We start from the raw sequence: 13,973 nt of genomic DNA on the forward strand, positions 1-13,973 counted from the left end.
CTCTCTGTCTTTGTTGTCTTTTATTTCTTTTCTCTCTTTTTGCTGCATTAATTTCACTTTGTTTCTTTATAGTATTGGATGAGATTGTCACATAAGGATAACTATGTGTACGTTGTATGGCAGTTACATGTGATATGGCAGTTACTCCACTCCTAACATTTCTATTCACAAGTTACTCTGGACACATTTTTGTCTAAGCTTAAACAGGAAAACAGAATGTTGGCTTCTACAAAGCGACATAAAAATATCAATATCAATGTAGTTTATTTCTACATTATTACCTAAATTAAGTTGCGGTTCTTTCATCTGACGTGAAGACCAAACAGAATGAAAATACAATAGAAGCTGTACAAAGACAAATGCAGTAATGTTACTCATTGTGGAACTGTGTCTTGGTTAAATGATAGTGATTTAGAGCTTAATTTAAAAACACATTTTAGATCTAATATACATTTGCAGGTGAGTTCTTCACTCAGGCGGATGTTGGTGTAAAGACCATCATTGGATCAGGACTCTTCAACATCCTCTTCATCACTGGACTGTGTGGGATTGCTGCTGGACACGTGTGTGTGCTTCTTCTGTGTGTCTGTGTGTTTTGTGTGTGTCTGTCTGCGGTTGTTAGTTGTGGTTCTTTCACCCGACATGAACCTCAAACAGAAATCGCTGCCATTATTGTGATTGTGACGATCACTTTCTGTGAAAAAGTCTCAGTCAGATCAAACGGAGGTTGTAGGCTGAGGCAGAGTGATGTCGGGAGTCGAAACACAACAGAGACAGGACGGTGTGCAGGAATACTGCTGCTTGTGTGAGGAGAAACTTCACCGTTTGTTGGTTTGATGCATGTTGCTGCAGGGAAGGATGTGTTTTTGTGGAAGGGTTTTCTTCTATTGACTGCCGTAAGTCCAGAAAGAGAAAGGTCCTGTGTGATAGTTTACTATTTTTTGTTAACCTTATTTCTGCAGCTTTGCATCTCTCTGTATAAAGTGTTTACTCCTTTAGCTGCACATGTGATTTTAAACGTGAATGTTAACGGTGTTCTAGTCTAGTTAATTTCTTAGTATTTGTATAATCAGTACAATATAGCAGCTTCTCCCTAACTCAGTCTCATAGCCATGCTAGCACAGATTAGCATCAACTAATTAATCAGCTCCTTGAATTGCTATGTAACAACGTGATGGTAAGTACAGACCCTTAAAGATTTGATCCAGTGCTTTCTTAAACAGAACTTGAGTATTCCACCAGTAGGGGGCACTGAAGAGCTTTTTCAGAACTATTACTCGCATAGAAAAGAGTTAAAATTAGTCATTTTAAGTCAGTGCCCCCTACTGGTCAGTGACATCACCATTGTGTGAATTGGACCTTTACACACCGTCGTCTTCTTTGCAGGTGGGAAAGTTTGCTGTTGGTGGTCATGTATGTGGGATACATTTTGATCACGATGTGAGTACAGAGGATTTATATTATGGGTCATTTTTCTCCCCAGGTTGGTTCCCTTATACTTGCTCTCCCACCAGCTGACTGCCCCATAGCGTATAACAAATACCAGCTAGGGACAGTGAAGCCTCCCATCCTTCCTCTGACGCATCAGAAGCTGTGTTAAAGTTTAGTAGGTAGACGTGGTTAAAGTCCATCAGTATGTGTTATGAGTTCTGATTAAATATGTTCCAGTAAAGGAATAGCTGATTGGTGAGTGTGTGTATAAATATATAAAAAGGCCCTCCAGGATTTGTGAGCACAGAAGTGAACGAAAAATCAAGCAAATTCCCTGATATTTAGTGGAGCATTAACACAGACTTTCTGCAGATTTGGGCCAAGACATCATGTGATATCACAGTGCACTAAAGCCAAAGCCTCTTTGATTACTTTCTATGACACACTACACTTGACGCACCTTAATTACATACATGTCTTCATTGTAAGTAATTTAAAGAATCATGTGCTTGAGATCCAACTATCATCTTATTGACTCACTATCGTTATTAAATATTGTATACAACACACTTCTGCTCCTTTCAGCCATTTTCTCCTCTGATAAAGAAACTCTTTAAGCCTCTTAAATGTCCTCCTCACGTCTAACACTTTTTGACCTTAAGCGCTCTTTTAAGGGTTAAGATGCTTCATGAATAACTTTTATCTTTACTGGGATCTTCTCCTTAATTTTACGGGGAAACGACCACAATCCTAAGAATGTTAAGCAAGTCTTTTCTAAGAATTTTCATATACAAGGGCCCTGAAGTTTTTGGGACTTGAAGTGAGTGTGTTTAAGTCAGCTATAAGCCGAATACGAAAACGTATCACAGCTGACAGGACGATATTTTGCTGAAGATGAGAAGAAATTTGGCTCATCATAAAAATTCTGATCCAATAATGAAACAGGCTTAAGGGAGTTTACATCATTTGAATTTTCATTGAAAATGAAAATATTTGCTGTTCATTGAGGTAGAAAATGAGCCACGGCATCAAGAAAACTCACCATCGTCACTCTGTGTGTTGGCACTGATGAATGTAAACTCTACAAATAGTAAAAAATAATTCCATAACTTAGTGCACATTTTTTTTAGTTCCCCTAACACTTGATTTTTTGTGTGTATCTCTGTTTGTTTTCTGTCTCAGATTTAACTCCCACATACAGACTTTTTTCGGGAACGAACCATCAAGCGGACACGAGCGAGAGAACGGTAATGATTGTTGTGCTTCTGTCTCCGATGACCCTTCGTTTCCTTTGCTGCATGCTATAACCCATGCATTGTAGACAATGACATTCAGCTGAGGGGGGTGGAGGAAGAGAGCAACACTGGGGATGCGGACTTGTCCACGGACGATCCGGGTGAGGGGACAAGCAAGGACGATGCAAAGAAGTCCACGGACGATCCGGGCAAGGGGACAATCAAGGACTATTTTTTGTGTGTATATGTAGAGGGCTGTATGAAGAAGACCAAATGGCTGGTCTCATGGCCTCTGCTGCTTCTGCTTTTCCTCACCATCCCAAACTGCTCCAGAACTCGCTGGGAGAAGTATTTAATAGTGGTGTTCCTCCTCATTTCGACGGTTTGGATTGCGGTCTTCTCCTACCTTATGGTGTGGATGGTAAGTGTGGAATAGCAGCCTATTCTGTTTCTCTCAGCTTTCATCATCGCTCCTTGGTTTGTCGAACTCCTAGCTTGCACACTGTTTTAGGTGACCATCATCAGGTACACGTTTGGCATTCCCGATGTTATTATGGACATCACGGTCCTGGCAATCGGCACTAGCATCCCAGATTTCTTCACCAGCCTGACTGCTGCTCGCCAAGGTTTGTCTCTGCTATTCATACATGTTGAGGGTGTTTTAGGGAAGTTTATTCATCACTGCCAGCTTGTGAAAAAGGGCCTGGAGCTCTGACAGTAGTGCTGACTGCAGGGCCAATTATCAGTTTGTATGAATGTTCTAATACAGTAGAGTTTCTGTAGTAACAGGTCATTCACAGGAACTTGGTACTCTATATCAGTGATTCCCAACCCCTGGTCCCCGGACCGGTGCAGGTCCGTGGACAAGTTAGTACCGGGCCTTGAAATATTCCAAGAATTTTTTTTGTTTTTATAATAAGAATCATTGTCTTTTTTTAAGTGCTATGACGTGTCATGTTATTTAATCCCAAACATAAACAATAAATAAATGTTTATAAATAAATAAATAAATAATAATAAATATATAAATAATTTGCGGCGCGACCAGAGCGTTTTGGATTAAAAGGCTTACAGATTTCAATTCCTTGGACCTGTGTGGATTTTTGTGGATTATTTGTGTTGGAATATATTACCCCAGTGAAGAAAGAGTAAGGGAAAAGAGTAAGGGAAAAGTCTAAAGGTAAGGGAAAAACCGGTCTAGCGCCACCTAGGTCAGTTTTGTCCGAAAATTTTTTCTAATTGTATGAAGGCTGTGAATCATATTGTGCTTTGTGTGTGGGCTTAAAAAATTATTGAGAGTATAAACTTTACTAGGTAAATATGTTTTTTCGTGTTTTTGGAGGATTTGATGCTTTAAAGTTGAATTGAGGCTTGTTTCTGGGTCATCCCCTAGTGGTCACTTCTACTTCCGTGCCGTGTACGCCACAGCGACCCGTAATTTTTTCCACACCAAGCCACACCCCACCATAGGCCCCTCCCCCCACAACAAAAGCCCCGTCCCCCAAAAATCTCCCTCTAATCTGAACTCCAAAGCTGGCAGCCTGTATTTACACAGTGTTTGGTTAGCTAATGTTAACCTAAATAATACTGGCAGTGGAGACTATTAGCATTATTAAATGTAACTCAAAAAATAATACAATGCAGAATTTTGTTTAATTATAACAATTAAATATATGTAGTGTTAGCAGAGGAAATTAGCATTAATAAACCTGACTTTTAAAAAGAAACACCTCTTGAACTCTATCTAGTCAGCTCATATTACCCATATAGTGTGGGCAGAAGAGATCAGCATTATTTAACGTGTTTGACATCCTGGTGCGACTTGGATTGCCGTGGGCTCTGAAGACGATAGCCAACGGCTCAGTGGTAAAATCGTCCACTTTGTGATCGCTTAAACTGGTCTTGGATCATTAACCCTTGTGGTGCGGTGTTTTTAGGCTGATATTGGAATATAAAGTTTTATAGGCGCTTTATGCTCAGTGCTTAGCAATGTTCTGTCCCACTGAGTTAGGATGTCTCGTCACATTTATTTAAAGGACCTCAGTACATTCATCTCAGTGATCATTATAAACAACCCTGAGCTCTGCCTGTTCTCAGGATTGGAAATATGTGAAGGAAATGGGACATGACTAACATCACTTTATTTTAGCTCTGAATTCATTTTATTTCTAAAATATTTCTAAGGTTGTAAGTCTTCACACAACAGCAGCCCATGATTTTACTGATTTGTTTTTATTTTTCCCCAATTTCAGAGTTTGAACACAATTAACTAGTCAAATTAGGTTTGTTCCTGAGTTAGGCTACTGTATTTAGCTAAGATAAATTCCCCTGTGTGTGTGAGTGTGTGTGTGTGTGTGTGTGTGTGAGTGTGTGTGTGTGTGTGAGTGTGGGCTGCAAAGAAGTAATAAAAAAACTAAAAGAAACTGAGCTGTGTGCATAAACAGCGTTTGCCCTCACATCAGTAATGTTGCTGTGGTTCCTGTTAGCGAAGTCTTAACCTCGTCTTTTCTGCTCTCTCGTTCAGGTGATGAACACTCAAGGGTTCTATCCCTCAGTGACAATTTAAGACAACAAGAGTTTTATATTATATGACTACATAGTAAGCCAAAAGGTATGCTATTGATTAAAATGGCAAAAGTGGACACCAAAATTTTATGGATGATGTAATGATGTCAGTCTTGAATCAAATCAGTTCAGGTGTGTGTGCATTCTGTACAACAGTGAACAGTGACGTGACATACAGCCAAGTACAGTGACCCAGACTCAGAATTCGTTCTCTGCATTTAACCCATCCAAAGTGCACACACACAGCAGTGAACACACGAACACACACACACACACACACACACACACACACACACACCCGGAGGAGTGGGCAGCCATTTATGCTGCAGCGCCCGGGGAGCAGTTGGGGGGGTTCCTCAGTTGTGGTCGTTATCTGTGTACATTAAGGTCACTACTATAGCAGAAACATGCAGTAGTAGTACAACTTTTTATTACTTTACCTCCAACACACTTTTACATGTGGGATGATTAAAAATGTATTTATTGTGAGGATGTATTTTATAATAATGTCTCTAAATAATGAAAACCACTAGGGTGAAATGTGAAATATGACTGTTTATATTTGTTTTGTTTTTATTGTATTTATAAGATATTTGTGATTTTGTTATAGAATTTTACCATGAAAATAGCTTTTGATTTCTGACATGGTATTAAATATAATAATTTAATGTGAGCTAGCGACAATCAACAGTTTACAATAATTTATTGTAAGGAAACTAGAAAAATGAGAATATGGGAAAACTTTTGTTAACTTTGCTAGTAGCTTTTGTAATCCTCCGGCTGGCTCATTAAGCACAGATGTTAGAGATATATAATAAATATTTATTTTAAACTACAACATTTTTATTCTGTTTCTATACTCATATAAAGCTGCTTTGAGACAAGGTGAATTGTTCATTTCTATACAAATAAGTTGAGTTGAATAGTTAAGTCTCCAAATATATACATGTACACATATATTTAAAAACTGCAGTAAGCTATCAGGTAAGGTAATATATATGTGTGTGTATACATGTGTACACACACACACACACACACACCATTGTAGCACTTTAGCATGCAGTAAGCTATCAGGTAAGGTTATATATGTATATACATATATATGTGTGTACACACACACACACACACACACACACACACACACACACACACACACACACACACACACACACACCCACACACACACACACCCCATTGTAGCAGTGTTACATGCAGTAGGCTATAAGGTAAGTAGTGATTGTTTATATAAAGTTTACTCAAGTGGAACAATGTAAGTAATAAACTTACACCTACTAGCACTATGTATTATATTGTGAAAAAGTCAATTATCTTCATACCAAAACCTTAAATTTTCTCTGGACTTAATGATAAATAAATGTCAATAAATGTCTGACGTTTCCCTTTACCTACATTGACGCTGATGCATTAAAGAGGAGGGGGTCCCCGTTCCAAGATGGCGGCTCTATTGACGCATTCGGTCCAATGTACTGCCGTAACCAAGGCGACATGTAGGTGTAGATATCTATGACCGAACATTAGCCACATGCTAACAGTAGCGCGTCTGGTGCGCAAGTGTTCATGGGATATGTAGTTTTCACACATTGACCGAACTACAATGAGCGCTAATACAAGTTACTAATGTATAAAACACACATTTTAAATGTCGGATATTACAATTATTATATCAGTTACTAGATAAATCGAATATGTGAATAAAATCCGTATCTAGGTGTAGATATCTATGGCTGCTTACCGAACATTAGCTACATGCTAACAGTAACGCGTCTGGAGCGCGTTTGTCATGGGATATGTAGTTTTACACAGTGTATATATCTATGGCTGCTTACAGAACATTAGCCACATGCTAACAGTAGCCCGTCTACAAAGCATCATGGGATATGTAGTTTCCACACAGTGTAGATATCTATGGCTGCTTACCGAACATTAGCCACATGCTAACAGTAGCCCGTCTACAAAGCATCATGGGATATGTAGTTTTCACACAGTGTAGATATCTTTGCACCCTTACGAGCTGAAATAAAATAAACAAATCACCTGAACGGCTTCCCAGGCGGCTGGAACACCAAATTCCCTCCTCTGAAGCTGTAGATCTTTCTGTAGTCCCTCCTCTACCGAACCGATCCTTTATCGCCATAGCAACGATACTCCAAAGCCCGTCCGAGGTAAGTCCCAACTGGTCCATGAATTCCTCCCAGTCACATCGTTAACTAAACTAAAGTGTAGGAAAGCAGTCAGATAGTCAGGAGGATTAGCGTAGCTTCGGCTGTCTGTGCAGCAGACTCAGAAGAAACAAGTCGTAAACTTTACTCTTGTACACATTATATACACAAATAAAAGTAGTAATAACACTCGGTCAGACAAATACAGACGCTTTAACACACTTTGTCAGTGGTTATTTACTCTATATATTAGCCTTAAAACTCGCAGGAGACAAACAACAAACCTCTCACACCGATCTGCAGCTCTAAACTCCACCCCTTCATCCAATCATAATTCTCAGTATACCTGCAGAGGCGGGAATAAGAAGGACAAGGGCCAATCAGAAAGAAATGAACTAACCTGCTGGGCAAAGCCACGTTTTTAGACAGTGTATTACTAACAAACTCTTAAAGGGGACGTGCACAATTATTTTATCACAAAGACACAGTTATGATATTATATGAACCACAAACAATCATAAATGCCCCATTACATGAAAATAAAAGAAATGATACTTAATATAACCCCAGCTGGGCTACACTAATGTTTCAGCAGAACAAAGTCATTCAATATAGGGTTTTAGCAGCACAAAGTCATTCAAATTAAAAAGATACCAAGGGAAATGGGGTCTTAAATTAAAGAACATTAAATATATGCATTACAAATATTAATAAATAAATAATTACAGACAAATATATAGATTTAGAAATAAATAAAACATTTTCATTTGAAAAAACATTTAAGCATCTGATGTACATGTGAACTAAGGGACACACACACACACACACATACATATACACACATATACACACACACAGACACATATACACACACATACACAAACACACACACACACACACACATATACACACACATACACACACACACATACATACATACACACACACACACACACACACATACATACATACACACACACACACACACACACACACACACACACACATACACACACATACACACATGAAAAAAAAAACACTAAATGTCTCCTTTTTGTGTCATTTGCCCTCAAGTTTAAACCTCTCTTGCCCCATGTGTGTGTTTTAGGAGGGTGAGAGCGAGAGGCTCACAGAATCCTCCAAGAAGAGAAGGAGGAGATGATGAAGACTCTGGCACATGAAGAGGAGTTACATTTCTTCTCAAAAATACATGGCTACTTTTGTGAACCCTGTGTGTGTGTGTGTGTGTGTGTGTGTGTGTGTGTGTGTGTGTGTGTGTGTGTGTGTGTGTGTGTGTTTGTGTGTGTGTATGTGTGTGTGTGTGTGTGTGTGTGTGTGTGTGTGTGTGTGTGTGTGTGTGAGTGTTCTGCGATAGACTGGTCTCCTGTTCAGCCCTGTGCCCCTCAGGGCCGCTGCTCTACGCTTCAGCTGATGAGGTTTCCAGGCTCCTCATTTAGGGTAAAAATATATAAACAGGAAAAATAAAAGAGCTCTATAATGTATAAAAGCAGCAAACTTATTCTACAGTTAAACTTTTATTATGCTATTTCAGGCTTACGTGCAGAAACATATTCATTTTTAAGAAAGTAAAAAAAAAATAAAAAAACACCTTATGGGGAAAAAGGAATTTATTTACTGCACGTACAGAAAGTCGCCTAATAACATTTTCCATACATGTCAATTTCTTTTCCCTGGATACGATGTGTAAGTGTAAGTAAGTGTGTGTAAGAGTGTCTAGTAAAGTGTGTAAGAGTGTCTAGTAAAGTGTGTAAGAGTGTGTAGTAAAGTGTGTAGTAAAGTGTGTAAGAGTGTCTAGTAAAGTGTGTAAGAGTGTCTAGTAAAGTGTGTAAGAGTGTCCAGTAAAGTGTGTAAGAGTGTGTAGTAAAGTGTGTAAGAGTGTCTAGTAAAGTGTGTAAGAGTGTCTAGTAAAGTGTGTAAGAGTGTCCAGTAAAGTGTGTAAGAGTGTCTAGTAAAGTGTGTAAGAGTGTCTAGTAAAGTGTGTAAGAGTGTCCAGTAAAGTGTGTAAGAGTGTGTAGTAAAGTGTGTAAGAGTGTGTAGTAAAGTGTGTAAGAGTGTCCAGTAAAGTGTGTAAGAGTGTGTAGTAAAGTGTGTAAGAGTGTGTAGTAAATTGTGTAAGAGTGTGTAGTAAAGTGTGTAAGAGTGTCTAGTAAAGTGTGTAAGAGTGTCTAGTAAAGTGTGTAAGAGTGTGTAGTAAAGTGTGTAAGAGTGTGTAGTAAAGTGTGTAAGAGTGTCTAGCAAAGTGTGTAAGAGTGTGTAGTAAAGTGTGTAAGAGTGTGTAGTAAAGTGTGTAAGAGTGTCTAGTAAAGTGTGTAAGAGTGTCTAGCAAAGTGTGTAAGAGTGTGTAAGAGTGTAGTAAAGTGTGTAAGAGTGTCTAGTAAAGTGTGTAAGAGTGTCTAGTAAAGTGTGTAAGAGTGTGTAAGAGTGTCTAGCAAAGTGTGTAAGAGTGTCTAGCAAAGTGTGTAAGAGTGTCTAGTAAAGTGTGTAAGAGTGTCTAGTAAAGTGTGTAAGAGTGTCTAGTAAAGTGTGTAAGAGTGTGTAGTAAAGTGTGTAAGAGTGTGTAGTAAAGTGTGTAAGAGTGTGTAGTAAAGTGTGTAAGAGTGTGTAGTAAAGTGTGTAAGAGTGTGTAGTAAAGTGTGTAAGAGTGTCTAGTAAAGTGTGTAAGAGTGTGTAGTAAAGTGTGTAAGAGTGTGTAGTAAAGTGTGTAAGAGTGTCTAGTAAAGTGTGTAAGAGTGTGTAGTAAAGTGTGTAAGAGTGTGTAGTAAAGTGTGTAAGAGTGTGTAGTAAAGTGTGTAAGAGTGTGTAGGAAAGTGTGTAAGAGTGTGTAGTAAAGTGTGTAAGAGTGTGTAGTAAAGCTCTCTAGCTAAAGGAGAACAACAATTTTCTTGAGCAACATTTTCTAGAACATCACAACAGTTTTAAATTAAACAACTTACAGTTTATCCATTTATAGTTATATTTAATGTGCTGGAACGTCCATGCAATATGGTAGTTCCTGTTCTAGTCTCAGTCTTCTTCTTCTTCCTCTCTCTCTCTCTCTCTCTCTCTCTCTCTCTCTCTCACTTGCTCTCTCACTCGCTCGCTCTCTTTCTCTCTCTCTCTCTTTCTCTCTCTCTCTCTCTCACTTGCTCGCTCTCTCGCTCTCTCTCTCTCTCTCTCACTTGCTCTCTCACTCGCTCGCTCTCTTTCTCTCTCTCTCTCTTTCTCTCTCTCTTTCTCTCTCTCTCACTTGCTCGCTCTCTCTCTCTCTCTCTCTCTCTCTCTCTCTCTCTCTCTCTCTCTGTATGTAAACACTTCACTCTGACCATTCCAAAGCACTGACACTGGAGACTCCTTCCATAAACATGTCTTTAAAGTCTAAGTACAATTAAATATGTTTGATATTTATTTTCTGTCACATCAGATCTGCTTTAATCACCGTGTCTGAAGTTCCAGTTCCTCCCAAAGTCCAGGAGAACTTTCAGGACAATGCAGGTCTGACAGCTTCATTTTTGAAGACTGTTAAATAAAAACATGGCTTTAAATCTATAAATTAGCAACCAGCCATTAAAAAAACAATAGACATGAAATTTGATATGTGCCTACAAACAACTGCATCTTTATGATAATAATCTGTTTTGTTTATTCTATGTATAAAAGGCTGTAGGGAACTTGTTTCTGTCGGTGAGCCTGAGACCCATCAGAAGGCCAACAGCATCACAGGAAAATATGTGGTTCCAGGACCCAGAGTCTCCAGGAGCTCCGTATGGGCCAGACACGGTGTGGTGCATCGACACTGTGAGCAGTGAAGTACGAGAACTGTACGCCTATGAAAACCTGGAGCAGCTCGCCCGTGGTTACCCCACCAAGGTCCTGCTTTTACCAGAGTCGATGGGGAGCCCCGGGGCCACCGTGTACCACAGATCGCTTTACTACCGACGCAGACAGAGCTGCGTTATGATCTTGCCACCGAGAACATCGTGGCCTGGATTCCCAGGACACCCAGGATTCCACAGCCAGTATCCTTATTCCTGGGGTGGCTACACCGACATCGGAGCCTCGTGGAGCCGTCATTATCTCACAGCTGGATCCTGAACACCTGAGAGTGATCAGAAGCTGGGAGACAAACATCCAGAAGAACAAAGTGGCGAACGCTTTCATGGTGTGTGGCAGACTGTACACTGTACAACCCAACTTTTATAACATCGTGTAACTTAGCGCCATCTTCTGGCAAATAGATTCAACTGCAAATACAGTGATAACATAAGTGCTTCCAAAACGTCTTCTGGTGGAGGAATAGCTGCTTTATTCAAAGATGCCTTTCAATGCAAGCAAGTGTTACTTGGTGATTACCAGTCTTTTGAATATTTGTGTATTGCTCTAAAAGGTACACCACGCATTCTGTTAACAATTATTTATAGGCCTCCTAAATACACCCCAACTTTTGTTGATGAATTCACAGAACTTTTATCACCAATCTCCTCTGAATTTGATTATTTTGTTATTGCTGGAGATTTCAACATTCATATAGACAATGCAGAAAACAATACTGTTAAATGTTTTAAACACTTTTGATCTGACCCAACACGTGTAAGGTCCTACACACAATAGGGGACACACTCTTGATCTGCTCATTAACAAGGGTCTAAACATTCCATCCACTGTTATCAAGGATGAAGCGCTATCTGACCATTTCTGTGTTTACTTTGATTTATTGATCTGTCCTGCCACTGATGCTAGATCTGTCTGTCAAAAAAAGGTTCATAAATGAAGACACCAGTGAGGTATTTATGAATGCTATATCAATGTTGCCAAACATATCAGCAGACTCTGTTGATGTTCTCCTTGAAAATTTTAACTTAACAGTTAAAGATGTTATTGATGGTATAGCTCCAGTAAAGGTCAGGATGATCACTGGCAGACATAAAGCACCTTGGAGAAACACAACAGCGGTACAGAGCATGAAAAGAACATGCAGAAAAGCTGAACGGATGAAAACAAAACTTGAAGTACATTATAGCATTTATAAGGACAGTCTTCGTGCTTTCAATGTAGAACTAGGCACAGCTAGACAGATCTTCTTCTCTAACATTATAAACAACAACATAAACAACATTTGCACTCTTTTTGCTACTGTAGAGACACTAACAAACCCCCCAAATCAAGTTCCTAGTGAAATGCTCTCTGACAACAAATGCAATGAGTTTGCAACCTTTTTCTCTGAGAAAATCAGTAATATCAGAATGGCAATCAATACGGCCTCATATTGTAATGTGGTCAGACGTCACTACAACAACCTCAAAAATTGGTCATTTTCTCAGAATTTGACATAATCGATATAAAAACCCTGGAAGAAACAGTACAACATCTTAAAGCATCAACTTGCAGCCTTGACATCCCCCCCCCCATCCTTTCTCAAAAGGTACTTAACTGCTTAGAAACTGACCTCTTAACAATAGTAAATACGTCTCTGCTCACAGGCACTTTTCCAGAGCCCCTAAAAACGGCAGTTGTTAAGCCTCTCCTAAAAAACAGTAACCTAGACAAAACCACACTTAGCTACAGACCAATCTCTAATCTTCCTTTTATAGGCAAGATCATTGAAAAGGTTGTTTTCAATCAGCTGAACAAATTCTTAAACTCAAATGGCTACCTGGACAATTTTCAATCTGGTTTCCGCCAGCATCACAGCACAGAGACGGTGCTCATAAAGATAATAAATGACATTCGCTTAAACTCTGATTCAGGTAAAATATCAGTGCTGGTGCTACTAGATCTTAGTGCTGTCTTTGACATGGTAGATCACACCATACTCTTACATAGACTGGAAAACTGGGTAGGGCTTTCTGGGATGGTCCTCAAATGGTTTAAATCATACCTAAAAGGAAGAGGTTACTATGTGAACATAGGTAACCATAAATCTGAGTGGACATCCATGACATGTGGAGTCCCACAGGGCTCAATTCTCGCACTGCTTCTCTTTAATTTGTATATTGTCCCAATTGGTCAAATAATGAAAAATAACCAAATCACTTACCACAGCTATGCAGATGACACCCAGATATACTTAGCCCTGTCCCCTTATGACTACAGCCCCATTGACTCTCTATGTAAGTGCATTGATGAAATTAACAGTTGGATGCATCAAAACTTCCTCCAGTTAAACAAAGACAAAACCGAAGTCATTGTATTCGGAAATAAAGACGAAACTCTCGAGGTTAACACACACCTTGACTCTAGGGGTCTAAAGACACAAAATAAAGTCAGAAATCTTGGTGTCATTTTAGAGTCTGACCTTAATTTCAGTAGTCATGTGACAGCGATAAGCAAATCAGCTTACTACCATCTCAGAGATATAGCCAGAATTAGATGTTTTGTCTCAAGACAGGACTTAGAGAAACTTGTTCATGCTTTCATCACCAGCAGGGTGGATTATTGTAATGGACTCCTTACTGGGATCCCCAAAAAGACCATTAGACATCTGCAGCTCATACAGAACGCTGCTGCCAGAATTCTGAGCAGAACCAAAACATCTGAGCACATCAGTCCAGTCCTCAGGTCCTTA

At 39.4% G+C, this 13,973-nt stretch overlaps 2 protein-coding genes across 2 annotated transcripts; both read left to right on the forward strand.

Moving 5' to 3' along the window:
* The first annotated feature begins 494 nt into the window (after positions 1-494).
* Positions 495-3,679, forward strand: LOC113648639 (sodium/potassium/calcium exchanger 3-like). Its single transcript, XM_047811834.1, has 5 exons — positions 495-563; positions 1,387-1,440; positions 2,614-2,678; positions 2,753-3,087; positions 3,178-3,679. Exons 2-5 carry the CDS (start codon positions 1,412-1,414, stop codon positions 3,379-3,381), a joined length of 633 nt encoding a protein of 210 aa, XP_047667790.1. The 5' UTR covers positions 495-563; positions 1,387-1,411; the 3' UTR covers positions 3,382-3,679.
* A 4,835-nt stretch (positions 3,680-8,514) lies between these two features.
* On the forward strand, positions 8,515-11,663 carry LOC125140922 (myocilin-like). The gene is made up of 3 exons (XM_047811832.1): positions 8,515-8,869; positions 10,833-10,903; positions 11,069-11,663. Exons 2-3 carry the CDS (start codon positions 10,898-10,900, stop codon positions 11,501-11,503), a joined length of 441 nt encoding a protein of 146 aa, XP_047667788.1. The 5' UTR covers positions 8,515-8,869; positions 10,833-10,897; the 3' UTR covers positions 11,504-11,663.
* The last annotated feature ends 2,310 nt before the right edge of the window (positions 11,664-13,973 follow it).

This window comes from Tachysurus fulvidraco, chromosome 3 (genome assembly GCF_022655615.1).
Source record: "Tachysurus fulvidraco isolate hzauxx_2018 chromosome 3, HZAU_PFXX_2.0, whole genome shotgun sequence".
Classification (NCBI taxonomy): Eukaryota; Metazoa; Chordata; class Actinopteri; order Siluriformes; family Bagridae; genus Tachysurus; species Tachysurus fulvidraco.

What these genes read in the sequence shown, in the direction of transcription:
- LOC113648639 (XM_047811834.1), top strand. Translation starts at nt 1,412, where the DNA reads ATGTATGTGGGATACATTTTGATCACGAT. An exon ending in GGATACATTTTGATCACGAT is followed by an intron (nt 1,441 to 2,613) that starts GTGAGTACAGAG and finishes TTTCTGTCTCAG; the next exon opens with ATTTAACTCCCACATACAGA. An exon ending in CGGACACGAGCGAGAGAACG is followed by an intron (nt 2,679 to 2,752) that starts GTAATGATTGTT and finishes CATGCATTGTAG; the next exon opens with ACAATGACATTCAGCTGAGG.